The following is a 24,052-nucleotide window of genomic DNA, read 5'->3' as shown; positions in this document are numbered from 1 at the left end:
CCCTCCTCTCCACCACCTCCTTTGAGGCAGTCGGATCCCCCCCCCCGGGCCTTTAGGAGAGCGGCCGTGAGGGAATCGGCGCCGCGCGAGCCGCGAAGCAGCAGCCGCAGCTGCATCTGGGGAGCCGCGTGCGTGAGGCAGGGAGCACAGACGCGATTACTTCAGAATTTATTTAAGGACTGGTGGAAACCACTGCAGCGGCTTCCAGGGGACGTCCCCAGCCAGCCGAGCCCCGCACGGCCCGGGGCGGCACCCGGCGCGGGGGTGAATTCGCGGCACCCGCCGGTGTGAATTCGCACGGCCGGACTATCCCAGATTAGCGCAGATTTTCGCGCTGCTTTGTCGCGGCCGGATTACGGCGCATGATACGTTTTATTACGCCGTCTAGATCCGATTAGACGAGGCGTGCTCGCGGTTGCCCGAACTCGAGTCCTCCCGTCGCCCCGCGCGGAGCCGGGACGCGGGGCTCCGCTCGAAGGGCCGCGGGGTGCGAGGCCGGTTCTGCCCCTCGGGGGGCGCCGGACGGGGCTCTGCCCGCTCCCGCCGCCCAGCGCTGCGGGCGGAGGGTTTCTTGCTGCGAAGGAGAAAGCCGCGCGTGCCTGTCGGGCGCGCGTGTGGACGCGGGTGACGAACGGAGGCGTAGTTAGCCTGGGAGGTACCGAAGAACCCGAGGAGCCAGATAGCCCTCAGTTGAGTTTAACAAAAGATAAGAAATAAAAGAAAGATGCTTTCGCCCTGGCCCCTCCCCCTCCCCGTCATCTCGTGCCTCCAGCTGCAAAGATGCTGTTGCTCGAAAGGTGCTGCTGGAGCTTTAAGAGCCGCTCCCCCCCCTCCTGCTCCCGACAATGGTCTGAGCCGAGCTCTGCTTCCCAAAGCAAAATTTGTAATATGCCATTTTTCCCATGGATGCTTCTCCTCTTGGCTGCTGACGAAGTGACCGAGGAAAATGCCGAGGTGCCGAGCGGCCAGTGTTGCCGGAGGACGGGTGTGGGGGCTCGGGGTTCCTCGGAGCGTCGCCTGTGTCACCGTTGCTAGGAGGATGATCCGGGAGCGCTCGGCTGTGTGAGTCCCCGCTCGAAGCCGCTGGAGACTGCGGTTGTTATTGATCAAGTGAAATAGCAGACGCCGAATAAAAGCCACTAGGTACTGAACCTTCTATTTCTGAGTTAGACATTCCCTCCTTAGCCTCGATACCCTCCGGGAGGTGGGGTCCAAATGGAAAATCTTGCTGCCTGTCTCTTTCTGTAGTACTTGTGTGATTTTATTTAAACGTATTTCTGTAATGGGAGTTGGGGAAATTCAGACTAAAGAACGCGAAGCCAACTTCTTTTTTTTTTTTTTTTTTTTTGTGCCATTAAGGGAGATACGAGGCCAGAGGGATGGCATAAAGAACAAATAGTTGGAATGAGTCGTTTTCTTAAGATACTATGTAGATCACCTTTCCTGTGTGGAAGGAGTGGGGGATGCTTCTGTTAAAGGTGATATCATAGTTTAGGAGAGACAGGCAGGTAAGGAGTTAACTAGGAGGAGGAATATGCATGTAATGCAACTCAGACAATAGGAAGGATTTTCCTTATGGAATTACACCGTGCTGCCTAAAAGCAATCTTGCTGAGAACATCTGAAAAGACATAATTACAGTAAGAACTGGTTTTATCAACCACTGTAACTGTTTATTGATTTGAAAAAAAATACAGCCTGTAGATGCAAAATATCCGGAATGATCCAATGAAATGAGTTTTCAAGCTGATGTCACTGTGGACAGGCTAGAACGTATGGTAGCTAGTTAGATTTCTACTTCTTTCTCCTGCAGCAAAATTACAAGTAACTTGATATGACTCCTTAACCTCAGTGTGCAAATCAAACATCTGAGTATACAGAAAATAAGCTTTTTGAAATCCATTGTGGAGAGAAAGGTGAGGAGATAAAATTAGATTCACATCTAAGGTGGTAGCCTTCAAGGTGAGCAAAATGAATGCTTGTCTAAGAGCCTTTGTCAGGCTGAAGCCAAATAGTATTCAGTCTTCTCATTCCCAGAGCTTGCCCAAGTGAAAGAAGTCCAGCTGGTAAATTATTCCCAGGCAACATAAGATTGCAGAGGTGTTTGTTTAAAAATTCACTGTAAAAAAATAAATAATCCCAAGACTTGGACAATCGAGATAACAGAAGATGTCAGATAGGGTGGGGTCCAATGAGAAGAAAGGTGACAACTTTTTCATTTTCCACTGTTGTAGCATATGCACCACAGAAATTTCAAGCAATTTGAGAAGAAGTCAGTATTGAGGATGCACTTTCAGACCTGGTCTGCATCTGTAGAAAGAAGATAATATCAGAGAATTGCTATCAATTTAGTTATTAATGGAGTAGCTCCTGAAAAGGAGCTTTATATAACTCTTAACCAAGGGTGGGCATATCCTGGGCTGTTCATTGCAATTCTTGTCTGTTCACTTATCTGGATGTCTAAACTGAGCTGCAGAATTCCTGATTGAGCTAATATTTGTGTTCACACTTAATGAAGACATAATGCAGCTAATGCAATCCATCTGCTACGACATTTTTTCATACAACTTGAAACATCATTAATGCAGTGACGATGAAGGACACTCTTTCCCCCTTTCATAGAACAGATCACTTTGAACAATCATTGCTGTTTGCCAGCTGAAAGTTGTGTACTTAAAGGGGAAACCTGTTCATGCTTTCTTGTAATATTGTAAGCAATGAACATCCAGTGTTCTCCCAAGTCATGCATAACATACTTCAGTGATTTAAAGCTCCTGTTCAGAGGTAGTAAAATGACAAGAAGTTGATAGCTTGCCTATATGAGTGATTTTTCTAGCCATTTACGCTGATCTAAATCCACTGAAGTCCACAATAGAATTTCCATGAATTTAAGCTGTTGTTGGATTAGGCTTCATGCAGATAATTGGAGAAAACACTGAACTAGGAGCCAAGTGAACTGTAATATATGTTGCCATAGATGGTGTAGTAAATATGCAATGGACAAGGAAGAGAATGTATTTAGAGAATTTTAATGTGATGTTTCAAAGGCTGCCATTGTGTATGGCTGGGATACTTGAGCACTCGAGGTCTAGAAATACTATGAAAATAAGTGCTTAGACTTTGCTTCAAAATAAAAAATTTCTAAAGTTATTGCATTGTCTAAAAGTCTTTTTCTAGGGAGCATGTATGTGCTACATGGATTTTAAGGGAAGCAGTAATTTGACAATATTCCGTTCCCCCTTCAGAACCTCCCAGAGTGTTTGGGATAGTTCTAAGGTGCTACACAAGTTTAGTATCTGTTGCAGTCATTGAGAGTTTGGGGTGCTTTGTGTGCTCCCAGAGCAAGAGAATTGTAATGTCTTCTCTGTGACTCCTGGTGAATATAAGAAACAGTGTTTGTGTAAAATGCTGATGGCTTGAAGTACATACATACAGCATTGAGGGTTTGCTTTATTTATGTTCATAATGCTAGGTAAAGTGGTAAACTTTTTACTTCAGAGATACTAAGTTCAGTATCAATGGAGCTTTTATTTTTAAAGAAAGAGAAACACCCTTAAAAAGTCTTATTTTTGTTGACTTAGATCAGTCAAGCATAGCTTTAATTACGTTGTGTTACTACAAGTAACATACAAGGGCAAGTCAGCCTTTTTCTGGCAAAGGAGTACAAAAATTCTTTTTTTCCTTTGAGTAAAGAGATATATAATGCATGCTTAGGTATTAATGAAGCACATGTCAACTTGTTAAATCCTTTCCATCCATTTCTTCCTCTTCTTTGCAGGCTGGATGTATGGGAAGTATTGCACAGAATAATGTACATGAGGGCTTATTTTGTTTTCACAGAGCTCTGTGGTCTTGAAGAGACAAGGCAGAGGTGTTTAATCCAACAGTTGCATTTCCTAACACCCACTGAAAGAAATTCCAGCTCCCTCAATATTCTTTTTTGGATGCATGTGTTCCCTCACGTATATATAACTCAGTGTATCTTCAGTCATATCCTGAGAGAGCAAGAGAGGTGCCACTTAGTAGTGGGTTGCTGCTACTGTTATCTGGCCTTTTCCTCATCTGCTCCTTAGGACCAGGGTGGTTACTGAAGGTTATTCATTATGTGTTCCCTCTCCTCTTCCATTCCTCCCCCACCTCCTTTACTGACTCAGTTTTCTGGGGGAAATAGCAGTTCACCTCTAGTGGCACAAAGATGTGCATGGGCTTGCTAGATGCGTGGTTGGGGACCAGTGGTATAATTAAGTAGGATTTGAGGTATTAAATTAGGAAACCAAGCTGGATGCTTAAAGTACTCCTCCTTCATCTTTTCCTTATTCTTTCTTATGAACAGAGTCTTGGTAAAGAAATCCTTAGTGAATGACGTCACTGGGAATTTACTGAGACTCTGCAAAGCTGACTCCTGATAGCTGCTTACAGATTTCTGAGTTCATTCAACACCATGTATCTTTCTTTTGAGAAGAAAGAAAGTCTGTGTTTCTTGGTTCTTGAGTTTGAGGGTTTGATTATATGATTGAATGATTGCTTTTTTGAGAGGATGATTTTAGGAAACTTTCCCTACTTCCGTGAGAATATGATGTCTTCATGTTTTGATTTCTCATTAATGGCATAGTCAGAAGACTTCCTATATATACCAAGCACCTCATGCCTTTACATATGCTTTAAACATTAACTTGAGAACAGATTAGGACCTTAAACAGGAATGGCTTCAATGTTGGAATTTTGGGGTAAAACATTTATTTGTATTTATTTTTTCTTCAATTTCTGCTCTAGAAGGAGCATATATAATTTATAACTACTTTCATACCATGTATATGTGTTCCCCAGCCAAGCTAGGCTTCAGCAACTTTTCAGTCCTTATTCTAAAAATATTGTTTTATTATTTGCTTTGCTGTGATTCACTAGATAGGTGAAAAAATATAAAGCATCAAAATATTTTTTCAAATATTTCTTTTGTTTAAATAATTTGAATGATAAGTAAAGGCAGAATGTGAGGCCATAAAAGCTGACCTTTCAAACTTCTAAGTATAAAATGTTCTGAAATATGGCACTTTATAATCCAGTATAATATTTTAGTTTATATTTTTGTGTATATTTTCTGATGAAAAGTAATTGCCTTCATTTGAAAAAATAAGCCCAGATAGCACAGATTTTTTTTTAAATTTGGATGTCTAAAAGGCACGTTTTTTTGGTTTTTGGTTTTTTTTTAATGTCACTCAGAGATTAGGACCTTTAGTGTAAATACTGATATCTGAAAATGTGGACATATTTGATGAGTAATCAATTATAAACAGGTTTATTTTTATTTTTTATGACAATTTTCTTCACTTTTAGTAGAAGTGTTTTCTTGTGAGTATAACATACAGAGCCCCAAATTCTCCATGAGGCAGGACATCCTAATAAAATTGGCAGGTTTTGTTTGGGTTTTTTGTATGTATGCAATGAGATGAGAGATAATGTGAGGTTTTGGCTTTTTTGTTTGTTTGGTTTGTTTCAAATTTCTCTCCAGTCTTCTTTAAATGTAAATCAATGAATTATTTGCACTTAGTTTGAAACTGTGTCCCAACACGTGGAATTATTCAGTGTGGAAGGGACCTTTGGAGGTCATATGCACCTACACCTTGTCCCGTGCTGGCCAGCTGCAAAATAAGATCTTAGTGCAGATGTAGAAAATAAAAAGAAGATTCAGCAATCACTGTAAATTTGTGATATTTAAGGCAGATATTTATAGACTCCAATTTTGCTTATATAGTGTCACATGACCCGAAAATTAAAAGTTAATTTGCAGTATAGAATCGTGGCAATGCAACTCATGCTTTCTGCTGTAAACTTCAGAGAAGGGATACTGATGCTTCAGGCAAATTGTTTTTCTTCACTCATCCTTCCTTTACTGTTACTGTCAGCTCTGAATTCTTTTTCCGTACTTGGGCTCATCAGAGATATGTAAGTGTAATTGCCTTGTAATAGTTGATAGGAATGTATTGATTAGTCAAAGGAATAGTACCCTAGGATAACAAAAATCTTAACATAGGAGCATGCGCAGACCAAATGAAGAGCTTAAAATATATGCACAGGTTCAATGAACGTATTTTTGCATCTGAATGTCAGTCTGCATGTGGGGTTGAGTGAAGAACTAACATTGTATGAAACCAACTCAGAAGAGTACAGGGCTGGGAAACTTCATCTTGATCTTTGATCTTGTGGAGCTGTCTCTGTTTATATAGTTATATACAGTCCATTATATCACAGGACAGCAGAATCTCAAACCATTGGCTGATAAACACAATTAGAAAACATGGAATATCCAGATGCCAGTGTATGACTGTATTTGGTCTATCCAAAAGCTGTGGTTTAGAAAATCAAGTTCTACAAGACTAACTAGCCTTTGAAGCAGTAAGAATGGAGGACAGAAAGGAAATTTAAAGATGGTCCTTTATTTATCCTGCTGAGTTCTGTTCTCAGTAGGATTCCCATCTACATGAACAAAGAATTGTGTCCTTTAGACAAATACCTATCTCATATGCATGGATTTGTTATTCCTGAACTACATATATCTTGTAAGTCAAGATGCCTCTGACTTAGCTGTATGAAAATTGATTCATGCATACATTGCAAAATGTATCTCAGATGTATCAAAAGTTCTGTAAAGTCACAGATCAGCCACAAAAATGCATCTGCCATGGTAGGCTGAAAACATAATAGAAGTGGTCTTGCCAACAGCCTTATCCTGAGCCTTTAAGAATTGCAGCATTGAATGTGACTGTCTCTTTCCTGTCATGCAGCTGAATGAGGTGTATATTTTTTACAGGAAGAGTGACTAATTCTGGTTATTTTACTAGAGTGATCACTTTTTGTTCATAACGGTTGAAATCCTTCCTGTATAATATATACTTTAGCTTAACATAGATTTATGGTTTGCGATGAGTGAGGCTAGAGTAGGTAGTTACAGTGATTCCTTCTGATTTCAGTGTATGAAATATTTAAGTTGATTGTATTAGGAAGCCAGAGTAAAAATTGTTGGGGTTTTGGCAGTTTTAAATCACCAAAATTAAGTTTAAAGTTCAAAGTTGCATTGAAGAAAAATCAGAAGTTGCTTTCTTCCCCCACTGGAAAGTATAATTAAAATTACTTGGAGTATGACCACATTAGCAATCAGACCTAACTGCTCATAGGAATATAATTTTTATTTTATGTTTTAATGTGAATCCATCAGTTGTTTACATCTGCGTTGTGTTGTCTTGGTTCTTTATGTGCTTTTGGTGTGTGAAAACTAAATTCCTTCCAGCTATAATTAAACTGTAAGCTTACTCTTCAATCTAATGTCTTGACCCCATGTGTGAACCACATCATCATGTGGTTAACCAAAGGTTGTCTAATGCATGCACACCAGCAGAAGTCTCTGGAAGTTTCAAGCACTCTTGTATCTCCCTGATGTGATTCACTTGCCTTATGAAGATCCAAATGCATGCATGCCCTCTTATTTGTCTTCAGCTGTTAATCTTCTTCTACTAAATTGTGATTGGACTGTTTGCTGCCACTTTTGCTCTACTCTTGTTGAAGTCTTTTCTGTGCTTTACCTGCCCTAGGTTTTGTTGTAACCCCTCTTGATGAACCTCCCTTTTATTATTTCCTTTTTTCCCTTCCTTTTAAAATTCTTCAGATATTCTCAGTATTTTGATTCCTTTGCACTATCAAGGAGAAAATTCACAAGGGGTGCAATAAGTGGCTCTGTCCTTGAACATGTGCTGAAAGAAGGCCAGCATTTCTTGGGTATGATGGTGGCAGCCTCAGGACGTTGAAAGCATCCCTTCTGCTGGCAGGTGTAAAAGTGATAAATGCCTGATAAAGTTTAAAAAAAAGAAAAAGAATGATTTTCTAAAGGCAGTAAGATACAAATCATAGTAAATTGGAACAGCTTGGCGTATATGTCTTTCATGATGAGCTACAAGAAATCTTTATTTGGGAACCTCACAGTAAACCTGTTACTGTTTGAAATTTCGTTCCTTCTTTCTGGGTTGATGACCCTAAAAGACCCTAACAGGCTGGGTTGCCTCCAGAGTTGTTCTGGGGTCATCATTATTGGCTCCCACAAAAGATCCCTGTGAGGACATAGCCCAGGATCCCAGTTTCCCCCACTCCTCACTGTTGCAAGTATCAATGCATCCCTTTCTGGCATGCCCTACCAAGTATTTCTCATTGGTTAGCACACTGCTTTGCTATCTTTGTCTCTGAGCTGAGAGTGAGGAAAGGGAGAGGATTCATGTGGTTACAATGGAATAATGGCATTGATCTCCATGCTTCCAGGAAACAGTATACCTCACCAGTCTAACTGAAAGAACTGCTGTACCTTTTAAAGATTCTCCTGAAGCTGCAAGCTGTGGGAGAAAACTTCCAAATAGCAACTGCCTACATTAGGACTTGCCCACCCATTCCATGCCTTCTCTGCTCTCTTACTCATGGCCCAAGTTTGATACTTGTGCTATGTCAGGATAATGAACCCAGGTTTTCAAAATAAGCACATTACATGGTTCATTCCCCTCCCTGAATACAGCAGCTTAGAGAGAGAAGACATGGTAACAGTGCCAGGAGCATTCAACCCATGGATTCTATTGTTGCTCCACTTACATACGTTGCTTTCCACATCCCCATGACTATAGGAGGAGGTTTTCTATGTGGTTTGATTACAAGGTGCTAAGGTAGCAACAGCTGTCTGCACAGAGGTTTGCTTACCTGTTCCCACATGCATACCAGCACACGTGACAGATTGCATCACTCTCAGTCTGCCGCTGCATGTAAGCAGCAGCAGTGTATGTTATGCTGCTCAGGCTGTAAACCTGGTCTGCACGTGTAGGACATTGGAGGTAATTTATCGAATGATGAAGGTTCACTGATGAGAAACCCCTGAGGCAGGATACATACCCTATGAGATGGTTTAGCAGGAAAGGTTTAGCGACAATCTGAATTGTTTTCTTTGGTCCTGAAGAATGGGTACACACAGACCTTGGCCTTTGGCTGCCTAGTGCATACAGAAATGTTACAATTAAACTGTACAAGTGGCAGGTGGCCTTGGATGTTTTAGTTATCCATTTGTGAACCTGACAAGCTGATTAGCCACAGGTGGGACCTGAGTGGAGACACTCCACAGTGATGGCCCCTTTCTGAGTACAATATCCTCCCACAACATTGTGAGCGGATCGTGGAGGCAAGACAATGGTTCCCTCCTGCTGGTAGTCCTACATCTCAAGATAATTGTGGACAGTGGACAAAGCAGTAACAGCAACAAAACTCCACCAAAGCTGTTCTGCCTCTGCAGGGAAATTGAAGTGTAGGAGGACAGATTCTCACTTATTCAAACTGTTCTTCTGGAGTTTAGTCAATCCCCATCTGTGGTGCCTCACACTACACACTGTCCGTACTCAGAAGTGTACCATGAAGGTCGGCTGATAATGGTGCAAATATTTTTAAACTGGAACTTTTTTTATGGTGATGGAGGCATCGTTGTATCAACAGCATCTCAGTATGAAAAGACATTGTGGTGCTTCCTAGTAGAGCCTATAGTTTAAGAGAGTCAAAGGTTTCTTGAATAGAAAGTTTTCAATCTAGTGAGTAATGAAGAAGCAGCATTGAATCAGATAATCCTGAGTAAATATACCTGACTTAAATATATTGGAGATGTGAGGAACTTTTCAGTTCTATCACTTCAAGCTATTAACTGCTTCTCTTGTAGCTAAATAATTAACTGAATAATAGCCTCAAACAAGCTCGACCTTGCCTCCAGTTCAGTCACTTAAGACCTACCTGAAACCTCAGTAGTGAAACTATTGCCTGTGAAAACTACACAGTAGTAGCTTATAAGTCATGCTGAAATACCGGTACTTGGTACCAAGTTCGCTAGTTATCACATCTACTGAAAAAGTGAAGTTTAAGAACAGTAAATTCTGTATGAACATTCAGAACATGATCAAGGCCAGCCAATCTTAGTGAAACTATGTGATTTTCCCAGTAAATCTTAGCAGCAAGCACTGTTAGCACAAAGATTGCTTGCGTCTTAGTGATGGTCAGAGGAGTTTTACTGAATTAAGCACAGGTCTCTTAGCTGTTTTGTTCCCTGGTATGTGGCCTGACTTTAAGTTACATTCTGTAACAGCTAGATCTTCCATTCTTTATAAATTACACTTTCAGAAGTTCCATTTTCCTAATTTGGAAAGCAGAGCAGATTTAAGAATATATAGAGAAAATCCACTGTACCATTGAGACTGAAATGGTGAGAATGTTATATGATGGCACACTTTACAGTGGAAGTGTGCCAACCACATGCATGGTAGTTCATGTCCAGAAGGTCCACAGCAAACTACACCCAGTGTATGAACCCAAAGCACCTTGATCCCACTTGCTGGGATGAAAGGCTCCCAATAGTTAATACGATAAGAGAATTCCCGTAAATTAAGCCTTAACTATGTATATTTATGTCTGCTGTACTTAATCAGTCATACTAGAAAAACAGTTTCTGATTCTTTAGGCGACTTTCACTGAATAGGTCTCTATTAACACAATCTTTTTGTTTGTATGTTTGTTTTTTAAATCTGAGCTTTGAAACATGTCATATCATTGTCTTGTTTTTCTTTTTCCCATCTGCTGAACCCAGCATCTCATAGCTTAAGCTTCTCCCCACATATGAACTGGGTTTTGAGATTTACATGAGAAGCTTTATAATTGAAGAATAGGACTAGGTAATATATGCTCTATTCAGGACTGTTTTTAGGAAACAAACAACAGTGATTCTTTCCCTGGTAATTCAATTTACACAAGATATCACAGGGACAGTAATTAGCAGAGAGTTCCTAGTTCTTGAACTCTTACCAAATGAGCTCACTAGAGAATAATTTCCCCTGAGGGTGGGAATAACTAGATAGAAAAATAGATTGACCTGGCATTGTTAAGGCAGCATGATACTGGATCAATGGTTAGCCTGAGCTGTACTGTAGAAATGCCTAGAGCAGGACAAAATCTGGCAGTTAGTGGCAGCTGTTGGCATCAGTAGCAACAATTCAACAGTGACGTTAAGGTAAGAAGGTGGAGAAAATCAGCAATGAAGGAGACTACAGTTGTAGAGGAAGTCTTTTCTGTCTTTTTAAGAGAGAATTATTTGCAAAACTATTAATAATGAAAATTATTGTGTTACCTTATATCTCCTTCCAGTCATTCTTTTCTCGGTTTAGAAAGCAAAGTCTGCTGTGTTGAATTAGTCTCTGTATTTAATCCCTGCCTATCAACCACCTGATTAACATTGAAAGCACAAAGTTAAAAGAGGGAACAATGCAATAATCTACCGTTTCAATGTGACAGAGTTAATTTCTTTTATAAAATCCCCTCACATGTTTTTCTGCTGAAGAGCTTTTCCCTGTTTTGTGGTTTGTTTTTTTTAAAGAAATGATGTGTGAAGTGATGCCAACGATAAACGAGGACACCCCGATGAGCCAACGGGGGTCCCAAAGCAGTGGCTCGGACTCAGATTCTCACTTTGAGCAGCTGATGGTGAATATGCTGGATGAAAGGGACCGTCTCCTTGATACTCTTCGGGAGACACAGGAAAGCTTGTCACTTGCACAGCAACGCCTACAGGATGTCATCTATGACAGAGACTCCCTCCAGCGACAGCTTAACTCAGCACTGCCTCAGGTATGTAGTTCATAAAGATTCTTTCTTTAGGCTCACCAATTTTCTGCTTAATGCCACTTACTTTAACGCTAATCAGTATTTTGTCCTCAAGGCCCAAATTCTGCTCCCATTGAGGTTGGCTGCAGAGCTCCTATCAATTTAATAGCACCTGGTTTGACCTTTTTGGGGCCTGTCTTCCCTTCAAAGTTAAGAGTAGGAGTTATGCTGTTGACTTCAAGGAAAGCAAGATGAAGGCCTGTAGCTACTGATTCTTTTGGCTGTTGCTCTAGCATTTACAACAGATGAGGGATCATTTAAATTCAAGATCTAATGGTGTGAATGAAGAAATAAGAATGAGGATATTTCCTACAAACTGAATTCCAGATAAAAGTTTCTAACAAGCTTTACAACAAATCAAACTGGCGTATGTAGGTTAATTAAGTTACTACACAAAATCACAAAAATTGATATCTTAGTATTTTTATTCATTTATTTTTAAATAATTATACAAATTTCATTATCTAAAATTACTTTGGTCTTTTTCAGGAACTGCAGAATTAATTGCTTCAGTTAAAATAATAATGTGATATTAAATTTCAATATTATATGTCAATACAGCATTATTTTTCAATATATTAGAATTAAAAGCAAAGAAACATCTTAACTTAGTCTCTATATCTGGCTAGGGGTTTGCAGTATAGCATGATTCAAAATGCACTTTTTCTCCATGTTATTTTCATTGCATTGCTCAGCTGTCCCATACTGGAGAATTTGATTGTAGCTATGATTGCCATTGTAGCCATACTTGCTTGGGCAAAGTTGTATACCTATTAAACAATGGCCAGAGAGAAAGGAACATAGGTTCAGCTATGTGATTGGAATAAGGAGGTGGTAAGGAGGATTCAAATGAATGACAAATTTCTTAAAGAGAAAAAAGGAAAAAAACATCCCCTGGAGTAGGTAACAGAAACAGTTGCTTAAGGGCTATCCCAGCAGGTTGTTGAAATATCTTGCGATAGGGCTGAAAAAGAAAAAGAGACTGTAATCTTTTGAAGAATATCATTAGCAACTTCAGCAATAGCTCCAGGCAACAAGAATGACTACACTTGGCTTGGGTCAAACAGAAAGGAGTAGTAATTATCTTGATATACAAGTAAAGTCAAGATTTGTTTTTTCTGTAATTGGTGGGCAGTTGAGTTTCTTTTCCACTGGTGTGTCTACATAGGAGAGTCTAAAAGAGTAAGTGAAAGACAGCATAGATGCTTTATTCAAAGGTTTATTGCTAGAAATCTATTATTGTACTCTAAGCTCAACCTGTAGTGAGGTGTTTCCATTGAGCGCTAGAAGGTGTCCAAGCCTTAATGTTTCTGTGTCTCACATAAGGACAACCTCTCCTAAAATGCAGGCAACTCACTAAGAAAAATAGTATTCAGCATAAACATGATACAGAGGCTAAAAGCAACAGAAATTCTTAGGCCCTGGATCATAATATGATTTTAATCTTTTTTCTAGTAAATGTTGGTGTTGTGTCGTTTTGAATGATAGCCATACAACCCCTGAAAGTAATTAATTTGTCAGATGAAGACTTTATACTACCGTGTTCCATTAAAAATGCATATTTCAGGTAGCATTCAGCCATATATCTAAGTAGAGGTGCGGGTTTCCTGTGTGAGAAACTGTGTGGCATATAGCTTACACTTCAAAGCAGAACTAAATCTTTTTCACATAAGTTAGATTGCGTAGGTCTTCTTGTAAGTAATTCATTTCTGTAGGAACCTGTTTCTATAAGTACAGAACACTGGCCTAGTAGTATAACATTCTAGTATTTCAGCCTACCAAGAAAATAACTTCCATATGGCTGCCATATTATTTAGCTTCCTTTCTGGACTTGAGATATTCTACATAGTACTTTTATAATTTTCTTTTTTGTTTACAGTTTTATGAATAGCAAGCTTGCATTGCTGGCTGCCTGACATAGCCCTAGGACAAAACGCTACCTAATGCTTTTATTGTGCAGTGGAAGAATTCTGTGTTCACTAAGTTTAAGAGAAGAATACATAAATATACAATAACTGTATGATAATTGTTGTTCAGTTATGGTGTGATATCTAATGAGTCTTGCTTTATCAGAATATATTCCTTTTATCTCTTGACTTCTTGAATTATTCTCAAAATTAAATTATTTCTTAGCATTAATGTAGTCCTTCGTGTGTAAAAAGTGTGTATTGACATAGCTACACTGCAAAGCATTTTTGTTAGGACACTTTTTGTTTATTGTCTTAACAGTTAAAAATATGATCTGGAAAAATCATTGCACTTTTTGTAAATAGAATCTGAATGAAAACAACTCGCATGAAAACTGGGGTAATGAACGAGCCATTGAAAAATCTTGTCCATTTGGAAATAGGAGCTCATTAATAATATTAAGTATGAAGCTTGAGATATTAGTTAATGCTGTTACAGTCACAGCTGTTAAATGCTGTAGCCAAAATGTGAGGTATCACTGTAGATTGCTCCAAGTTTTTATAATGATCTATACTGCAGCATAAAAATGTAGTTTAGTACATCTTTCAAATTTATTTACAGAAATACAGTTGTCTTTCCAGTTGCTACCATTGAAGTGATTTTTATTTCCATCAGATTGTCAGTCTGAATTGTAGGAACATCTATGCTTAAATGAGCAGCTGTGTTTAAGGAAAGAAGGAAAAAGCGAACAGGCAATTACAGACCAGATAAACAAAACGTAATAATAGAGAACACTTTAAAACTTATTTTGGAGGAAAAAATAATAATAAGTCAAAAAATTAACTTAAAAATATGACAGGGGTTTACTAAACTTATTTTTATACAGAATAACTCAACATCACTCTGGTACGAAGACTGTTAGACAATGGGACTATCATATCCCTAAAACAGGTATCTTTTGAAGTGGCCCCATTTAAATTACTAGTAGATGTGAAGCGAGTAAGAAAAAGTAAGATAGTTAGTGAGGTAAGTAATAAAAGAGAAAGAGGAAAAAATTTCACTTACAGTAGAGATTGGCAGGATGGAGGGAGGCTAGTACTGGTTGATGAAGAATATGGTTTTGGGATCAATTTTTGAGCACAAGAAGGAGCGGGCTAGTAGAAATTTTAGACCAAACAAAATTGAGTTGATCAGTACACTAAGGGAATGAGTATGATATTACACAAGAACAAGAGCAACAGAGGAGGGATGATAATGCATGTTACAAGGTAAGGGTCCTATATCTCACAGTTAATAACAAAACTTTATGTTCTGACCCTTTAGGTAGCAGTAGTAGAGATGTTGTAGGCAGCCAGTAGGAAGTGGGTATAAAAAAGGTGAATATCATTCTGAAATGTATTATGTAAGAGATTTCTATTAGAAGTAGGTAAATATTAATGCAGTTAAACCAAGGGGCGTTTTGAATATTATTGTCTGTATTTTGGATCAGTCATGATTAAGAGCCAATCGTAAGTTAGAAGAGATTCAGAAAAAGACTGCTAGAGCAAAGCAGCAATAACATCTTCATGAAAAGACTACTTGAACTTTTCTTACTAATGCAGAAAACTGAGTTGATAGGGAATGTGAGTGATTTTGTAAATTTTCTTGTAGAGGCAGGAAGATGCCTAGGTAAAGATGAAAGAGGTGGTTTAAGCCAAAAGCAATGTTATTGGAAGAAAAAATTAATACGGGATGCCATGAATAAACATCTATCATTCATCAGAAGAAGGTCTTGAATATCAAGGAATGACATTCAGAATCCATATTTCTTAGACAGACAGGACAAAACCCCCGAAGTGTTTTAAACATGAAACTGATGTGAAAAATATCATATATCATAGTACCTTTGGTTAATCTCTGACCTTGAGCCAAAACACCCCTTCCTTCACTGTAGAGAGATTCTACTTTGTGTGGGATCATTCACACAAAGAAGGAAACATGAGTCTAGATATTTTTACTAAAAATATTAGAATTATGTGACAGTGGAATTAAGTTGAGAAATGTTCTGTGCATAATAGGTGTTCTGATATGAAGAATCTAGTTCACAGGGAGTCTTGTTTATTCTTCCCGAAGTTGCCTGTTGACAGTGTAAGCCTCTAAGGAAAGTGTATTTGAGTCTGCACTGCTGTTCCCTTATGACAGGAATTTATTGTATTTAGGTCATGACTCTTGAGTCCAGCAAAAAAAAAAAAAAAAAAATTGCTAAATACAACTCCACTGTAATGGGGAAGCATAGGATCTAAATACTTAGCAGTATGTTTGTATGTTATTGGATTAAAATTAGATCTTTTACTGTAGCATAAAAAGTGCTCTGCTAAAGGTTAGTAACTGTAGTTAGAAACTGTAACTCCTGTTTTTAGTAGGAGAAAGGAAAATGTTCAGTTGCAACTCTCTGAAGCAAATTTCACCACCATCTTCTTTAAGGTAAATTGTCTAGAAAATGTCACGTGCATTAGTTGCCTTGTGAACATGACAAATACAAATTATGTCATTGTCAGACTTATAATGAATCATTAAGAGTTATCATAATTATAAATGTGCTCTGATAAATGATGAACTAGGCTTGTTTTGTGGTTGTTTTATTATTTTATTTTTTTTTAGACTTTCAGAAATAGTTTCAAGTTATGGAAGATGTTGGGGTATTATTTATATTAAGAAGTTCATAGGTCATCACTCTCTAGTGAAATATGTGTATTTTGTTTGTTAATGATGTACTTCCTTTGTGATTTACCTACAAATTAATCTAATATTCACAGAATCCCAGAATGGTTGAGGTTGGAAGAGACCTCTGGAGGTCACTTTGTCCAACACTTCTGCCCCAGCAGGGTTACTAAGTATAGGCTGCTTAGCACTGTTTGCAGAGGGCTTTTGAATATCTCTGAGGGTAGACTCCATAAGCTCTCTAGGAAAGCCAGCAGTCAGTCACTCTAGAGTAAAATGTGTTTCCTGATGTTCAGGAGGAACCTCCTGTGTTTCAGTTTGTGCCCATTGTCTCTTGAGTATTATATGTTGCCAGAAACAGGAGTAACAGTGTGGCCCAGGCCTGTGGCAATGCAAGTTGTTAAATTAGAACAACTTTGGTAACACTTGACAAGACTTCATGATGCTGAAATAGATCCTGATGATTGTCAAAGTCAGGACAATTTCTCTGTTAACTGTCAGTCTCTTTCTCCTGTCCTGCATTGGGAATTTAGCAAAACATCAGTGGGATCATTTTTAAATGGCTGATGAAAATGTGTAAGAGCTTTTCATTCTGATGAGTAAGTTACTTTCAGTCTGAATCTGGACTATTAACAGTATTATATTGCAGATGATTCTGAGAAACTAAATTAGAAATTGAGTTTTCAAATGCAATAAATTGGTTTTCAATTTGAATGTTTATATAATTTTAATGAAAATATTCTTCTGAAGTTCTTTGAATAAAAATAAAATTTTGAATATTTATCCTCTTAAATTTAATACTAAAATTCAATGCTAATGCAACAATTTTTTACAAGTTTTGTGTTTATTTCATAAAATCATAAAATTTTAAATGTTGATAAAGAATTTTTACACTCGAGCTTAGAGAAATGCTGTTGCAAGGCTGAAAAAGCCTATGATAATCTTCATATTTACAGTATTACTTTGATTTTGTTCAGTCTTTGAATAAAAAATCAGTTTTATAGCAAATTCATAGGTGATGGAAATGTCATGCCATCACTGACATTGCTGTAGTTATGCTGTTATTTTCAAGTTCGTAAAAGACGTTGGTACATAGTTTTTGTTGCTTTAGAGAATGTGTAAAACAGCTCATTATTCATTTACCATATCTACCCTTCGTGTGTTTTGATCTCCTTTACTGGGGAGTTGCTGGATTTTTGTAATGAAGGCGTAAGTCCTGATTTCACTGAGTGTTTATGGTAGCAGTTTTGTTTCTGCTGTTTTTACATAGCTGTAACTTTTCATGTTCTGCTGCATCTAGGAATCTGCATCTATGCTATGTCTTTTATAGTACAATTCATTCTGACTAATAAAGCTATCTAAAAGGTCAGCATTCTGTCTTAATTATATACACTATCTCTATAAAGAAATGGGAAAATCAGACCCTTCAGAAAGGGCAGTTCATTCTCTAAGATTGGTAAGGTGAACGTGGAAGTGCTCTGGTTTTGCTTTGTTTCTTTCTTGTGACTACAGAAAGAACCTTAATATCTAGCTTGGATGGTTAACTTTTAGGTAGTGAAGCTTACATGAAGTTTATTCTTCTGTGCATAAATATAAAACCCCTATATTTAAAATGGACCTTTTAAAACTACAGCAGGTAAATACACTATTCTTTATTAGAGATCGTAGAATAATTTCTACTGAGAGGAACCGCTGGAACTCAAGTGGTCCAAAACCCCTGCAAAGCAGGGCTAGTCCTCCAGGCCTAGTATGAGGGTGTTACTGAAATACATATTAATCTACTTCATAGAATCATATGATAGTTTGGGTTGGAAAGGACCTTTAAATGTTATCTAGTCCATCTGAGACAGCATCCTTCCCTGAGAAATTGTGCAGCAATAATAAACATCTCTGTTAATGGTAGCTAGCAAACAAAGGTATTACCTTTCATTTTATTAAATATTTAATTAAAAAATCAAGTTTATGAAAGATCTTCAATATTATATGTATGATATAAAAATTGACTTGCCTGTTTCTCTACTAGCCTCTTCAGAATTTTATTGGAAGTATCTTTACTATGAATCTTTATAACAGACAGGGAAACATCCAGTACTAAAGAATCAAAGTTACACATAATTTTTGGTCTTGATAAGGAACATGGAGAGGAAATGGCTCCAGTTTCTTAATCTATTTTTACTGAATTTTTTTTAGTTCCAGTAATTTTGAGTGTATTGCAATTCCAGTTAATCTCTCTGACATCTAAACATCTAGTTAAGTATAAATTCTTCAAGATGCAAAATTATTTTTTTTCCCTCTAATAAATATTCTCATAAACACTATTTGAAAATTCTGAATAAAGGTAGTAGAATTATTTGGGGTGGGGAACTGCAGTACTAAAAAGAATCCTTTGACATCCCCTACGGTAAATAGATTTCAGCTAAACACTAAGTGTTAGCTACAATAATTAAGTAATAAAATCAGTAATATAAATATATTAGTAATCATTAAGGTTTTATTTAATCCAATAAGATACCACTTATTTGGAAACGCTTAGTGGAGGCACAACAGAAGGGAAAATCCAAAGAGGGAGATGTAATGACCTTGTTTTATTGAATCAGTTTATATAAGTTGATCAATATTAAGCTTTAATAGGATTGCGATTAGAGAATTTGGTTGATAGCCTTGCAGTTTCTTCCAGTATTGATGAACAATAAATGTTTTACTACCAGGGACAAGAAAGGTGCAGGAAGAGTAAGTCAGTTGGGCCTTATTCTGAGGTTGTATTCTCTGTTTAAATGTATGTGTATATAGTATATAGATACAAAATAGTGACATAGATAAAAAAATAAGATAGTCTATCAGAACAAAACCAAAATGTCTTCAGATAATTGAAAGTAAATTTTGTTTGTGTAAGACTGGGCACGTGCTAGGCAATTTCAGATATTCACTGTTTGGGTAGAAATAATAGTTTGACTCACAATATTGTTCTTAAAATAGCTCTTTTTCTTGTGATAAAGATGGAATGATGGCTTTTCTCCATACTTTCTTTCTGGCTGTGCTGAATAAGATAGAGTACCAATGCATTGTGTATATTTGAATGAATAATCGGTACTTCTTTAAGTACTAAAAAACCTTCTCTTGTGTGAAAGGCTTTTGTATGGTCTCCATCAGTTTTATTTGTATTGCAAGATAAAACACTTTTTTTCTCACATTTCCACAGAGTAATTTAAAAAGAATTCCAAGAAGTGAAATGGAGATCCTAGCCCATGTGTCTGAGGTGGAAGTTCCAAGTTTTCAGTCTCAGAAGTCCAGTGAGGCACTCAGTATTCATGTATGAAATCCAGTGCCTGTTGCTGTCTCTGTGAGATTTCCACTGTCTTAGAAAACAGTTAAGGCTACTAAGTAAAAGTGTCTTTATTTTCAGGTGTTCTGAACCCACGCAGTTCCCACTAAATCAGTGCAAAGTAGCAAGTTTTTGTGACTCCTAAAATCAGTTTAGATTACTAAATATGACATAAATATTTTCATAAATTGGAATGGTGCTTTTTTTGCTAGTTATCTCAACTGTCTATCTCAAGTTACGAATATTAAGAGAATCATATTACTATGCATGCAAAAGTCCAGATACTAAACATAACCATTTAATTCTAAAAGAATACATATAGCAGTAAGTATGTTTTGTTGCAAAATTTAAACGTGTAATGGAGAGGGCATCTTGGAATTCAGAAGAAACTTGGCCTTACTAAGCTACAATAGTTCAAGTAGACACAATGATGAAATAATCATGCCAACCTTAGAAACATTTAGGAAAGTTTTAAATATTACCTTCCTCAGTTACTTACAGAACATTCATACATGGCTGTTCTTTTTCTACATAAAAGAGAATAAAAGTTGTTTGCATGGTATTAAATCCCAATTTTATTACAGTTGATGACTCCTAACTAATATTATCTGTCAAAACACAGACTGTATGTATTAGTGGTATAAGTAGGACAATGCTTTAGCTCGCTCCTCTCTACACTTTTTTTTCAAACTGCCAGCATATTGCCAACAGAGAATAATCATAGGTATAATTATACATACAAATAATTACTTGAATTCTTTTCAAGCATAAGTTTATTTCCTCGCTCTTGTGAAGTTCTGTGTATTCAGTAGCACACTGTAAATACAAGCAGGAAATTTTTCTCTTAAAAGGTGTGGACTTTGTAATAAATACTCCATAACTGAAGAAAACTGATGTGACATTCCAGCAGAAGAAAAAGCTAGGATACAAGAAAAAAGGCAGAAATATAAATATTTAGAAGAGGAGGAGCACGTGGTGGATGCCTGAAGCTAGTAACAAGACTATGTACTCCCATTTCACTCTTATGTCTGCTTCATAAACACTGTTATCAATTATTTTAGCTTGAACCAGGCACATCAACTGCTGCATTAACTATTGATGGCTCATTATCTGAATGCTTATAAAGATACATGACTGAATATGAGATAAAAACACAATGGTGCTGGTCAGTAGAACAGAGCAGAAATGCTTATCCAAGTCCTTATAAATGAAGTTGTTGCAATGAAAATTGTAGACACCATAGTTTTCATAACAGCTATAGTAATATATTGGTGTTTTTTTTAGTTATCGTAACAGTGATAGTTGTGACAGCTATAGTAATTCCTGTTAGTGTTTAAGAGGAATTTGGACAATGGCCTTAATATGCTTTAACTTGGTTAGACCTGAAGTGGTCAGGCAGTTAGACTAGATCACTGTAGGTCCCTTCTAACCAAAATAGTCTATTCTGTTCTACAGTGAGGAAAAACTGGAAAAAATAAAGAAATTTTATAAAGCTTAACTCTGATAGGGTGCTCCTTGCTCATGTCCTTGAAAGCGGATGGCAGGGGTGCAGCCATCATCCAAGAGTACATCAAGGCAAAACTGCAAGACAAAAGTTTAGCTTCTTGAAAACACATATTCCTTCCTTAATAATTCCTCTATTAAAACCAAAGAAAATGCAGAATACTTAAGAATTGGCTTTTAGAAGTGTTTTATCCAGTCTGTCTTCTATATTAACAACTATTTGCTCAAAACCATACAATTATGTTGGAGACATGACTTTTTCAGAAGTTCACATAATTTAGTTCTCACTGAAGTCTGTGGAGTTTTCCTGTTGACTCTGAAGAAAACAGCTTTGTTTGTACTGTTGAATGTGTATCTTTCATGTGATCCCCAGGAATCTATGAGGATTCTGTCCATCTATGGGTAGAAGTTAAGGGCCAGCTAGAGCAGTGAGCTTATTTTCTATAATATAACATTTCTATAGTGTACTCAAGAATGTGCTCCAGATCATCATTTATTGAGTATATCTCATCCTATAGATTTAGGTTTTTTTCCCCAGTGAGGATCAGATTATGGGCTTTTTTTAAGAATTATTGTTAGTCTACTGCATTTTTTGCCATGTGTGACTTCTAAATACCCCCAGTTATACTGTGATAGTCAATTTGTTAGGACAGTAAATCATCTGTCAAAACAAATAGTATTAAATAAATCTTAGAGACCTACAGTAAGGTCTTTTGTTGTAGGTTGTGGATGTGGTCTTCCTGGACTTCAGTAAAGCCTTTGACACAGTTTCTCACAGCATTCTGCTTCAGCAACTGTCAGCCTCTGGCCTGGACAGGCGCACACTCTCCTGGGTGGAAAACTGGTTGGATGGCCGGGCCCAGAGAGTGGTGGGAAATGGTGTGAAATCCAGCTGGAGGCCAGTGACAAGTGGGGTTCCCCAGGGCTCAGTGCTGGGTCCAGCCCTGTTCAATGTCTTCATCAATGACCTGGATGAAGGCATTGAGTGCACCCTTAGCAAGTTTGCTGGGTGGAAGTGTGGATCTGCTGGAGGGTAGGGAGGCTCTGCAAAGGGATCTGAACAGGCTGGACCGCTGGGCAGAGTCCAATGGCATGAGGTTTAACAAGGCCAAGGGCCGGGTCCTGCACTTGGCACACAACAACCCCGTGCAGTGCTACAGACTAGGAGAAGTCTGTCTAGAAAGCTGCTCTGGAGTGAGTCCAGAGAAGAGCAACAAAGCTGGTGAAGGGGCTGGAGAACAGGCCTTATGAGGAACGGCTGAAAGAGCTGGGGTTGTTTAGCCTGGAGAAGAGGAGGCTGAAGGGAGACTTCATTGCTCTCTCTAAATACGTGAAAGGAGGTTGTAGAGAGGAGGGTGCTGGCCTCTTCTTCCAAGTGACAGGGGACAGGACAAGAGGGAATGGCCTCAAGCTCCACCAGGGGAGATTTAGGCTGGACATTAGGAAAAAATTTTTCACAGAAAGGGTCATTGGGCACTGGAACAGGCTGCCCAGGGAGGTGGTTGATTCACCTTCCCTGGAGGTGTTTAAGGCACGGGTGGACGAGGTGCTAAGGAGCATGGTTTAGTGTTGATAGGAATGATTGGACTCAATGATCCAGTGGGTCTCTCCCAACTGAGTTATTCTATGATTCTATGATTTTGAAAGGGGCAGATTTAGACTAGGTATAAGGAGGAAATCTTTATGATTAGGGTGGTGAGGCACTGGAACAGGTTGCCTGGGGAAGTTGTGGATCTCCCACCCCTGGAGGTGTTCAAGGCCAAGTTGGGTGGGGCCTTGGGCAGCCTGAGCTAGTGGGAGGTGTCCCTGCCCATGGCAGGGGGGTTAGAACTAGATGATCTTTAAGGTCCCTTCCAACACAAACTTTTCTTTAATTCTATGATTCTGTGATTTCAACTTATGAAGTAAGCAAGATCACAGATTTGTTTTTTCCTGTAGGCTTTTTTTTTTTTTCTTTTCAAGAATGAACAGAAGGGAACGTGAGGATAAATAAATAGATGGAGTAATAACGAAAAGGTAGTGAACAAGTAGATAAACGATACTTCTGCATGAGAGTGGGAAAACTCAATAAGAGTGAAAGACAGACTTCACAGGAAGTAGTCTGTAGTCCCACTGACCCATATCAGTATGAACTACTACTATTTCTGGCTACAACTGCGGCATGCAGTTATGAGCATACAGTCAATAATCTGACAATATCTTACATTTATATATGTATCTATTGTATAGATTCCCTATAGGGACTCAATATTTGGATGGCATTGGCAGATTTGAGGAGGTATAGTATACTGAAAACTGTAATTTCAAAAAAAATCATTGTAAATTTAAAAAAATACTTCTGAGAAGAAGCACAGTTTTTCACAAAATTAAACATGTCTATGAAGTTCTCGGATTAAGTCTTCAGTAATAATACTGTGCATGGGCAGATGGTTTTATTTCCACGCAAGTCTTCTGTTCTTTTTTATAAAGGTCAGTGAGGATTAGTTGGGAGCCTACAATTAAGGCTGAAAGTTGATAATTTGACTTCTAAAACAAATGGTTAAACAAGATCTCAAACTTGAGTAACCTGCCTACCTCCTGTTTTTCCATGAATCAGTTGTGACTTATGGTTGTTGTACATAGTTCTCCAAACTTGAGGGGTTTTTGAGTATAAAGTTGCTATATATAAAGAATTGCGACACAAGTCAAAGTCACAATAGATATTAGAATATTCTCATGGATGGCTGCTCATTAACAGAGTTTTAAATGGCTTGTGACGTATTCTGTTTTGAAAAGCAAGGTGCTTTACATGCCAAGGGCAATTAATATATTTGGTTTTCTGACAAGGTGGCAATTTTGTAATGTAGGACTATACTTACTATACTTCAGGATCCATCTTTTAATTTCTAGGAACAAAATCAGTACT

At 38.0% G+C, this 24,052-nt stretch overlaps 1 protein-coding gene across 6 annotated transcripts in view; it reads left to right on the top strand.

Annotated features, from left to right (window-relative positions):
• Positions 1-811: 811 nt before the first annotated feature.
• The window catches only part of PPFIA2 (PTPRF interacting protein alpha 2), a 324,302-nt gene continuing 301,061 nt past the window's right edge, over positions 812-24,052 (top strand). For 4 of the 6 annotated variants that reach the window (XM_069858284.1, XM_069858303.1, XM_069858265.1 and 1 more), the window contains exons 1-2: positions 816-1,143; positions 11,428-11,678. In XM_069858284.1, the coding sequence (XP_069714385.1) occupies positions 11,430-11,678 (249 nt within the window). In that variant the 5' untranslated portion in view covers positions 816-1,143; positions 11,428-11,429. Of the gene's footprint in view, positions 1,144-11,427; positions 11,679-24,052 lie in introns of all 6 variants that reach the window. The other 2 variants (XM_069858335.1, XM_069858273.1) reach the window with 2 other exon arrangements.

The sequence above is a fragment of the Phaenicophaeus curvirostris genome, chromosome 1 (genome assembly GCF_032191515.1).
Source record: "Phaenicophaeus curvirostris isolate KB17595 chromosome 1, BPBGC_Pcur_1.0, whole genome shotgun sequence".
Lineage (NCBI taxonomy): Eukaryota > Metazoa > Chordata > Aves > Cuculiformes > Cuculidae > Phaenicophaeus > Phaenicophaeus curvirostris.
The sequence above is the reverse complement of the archived record's forward strand: the minus strand, read 5'-3'. Positions and strand labels throughout refer to the sequence as shown.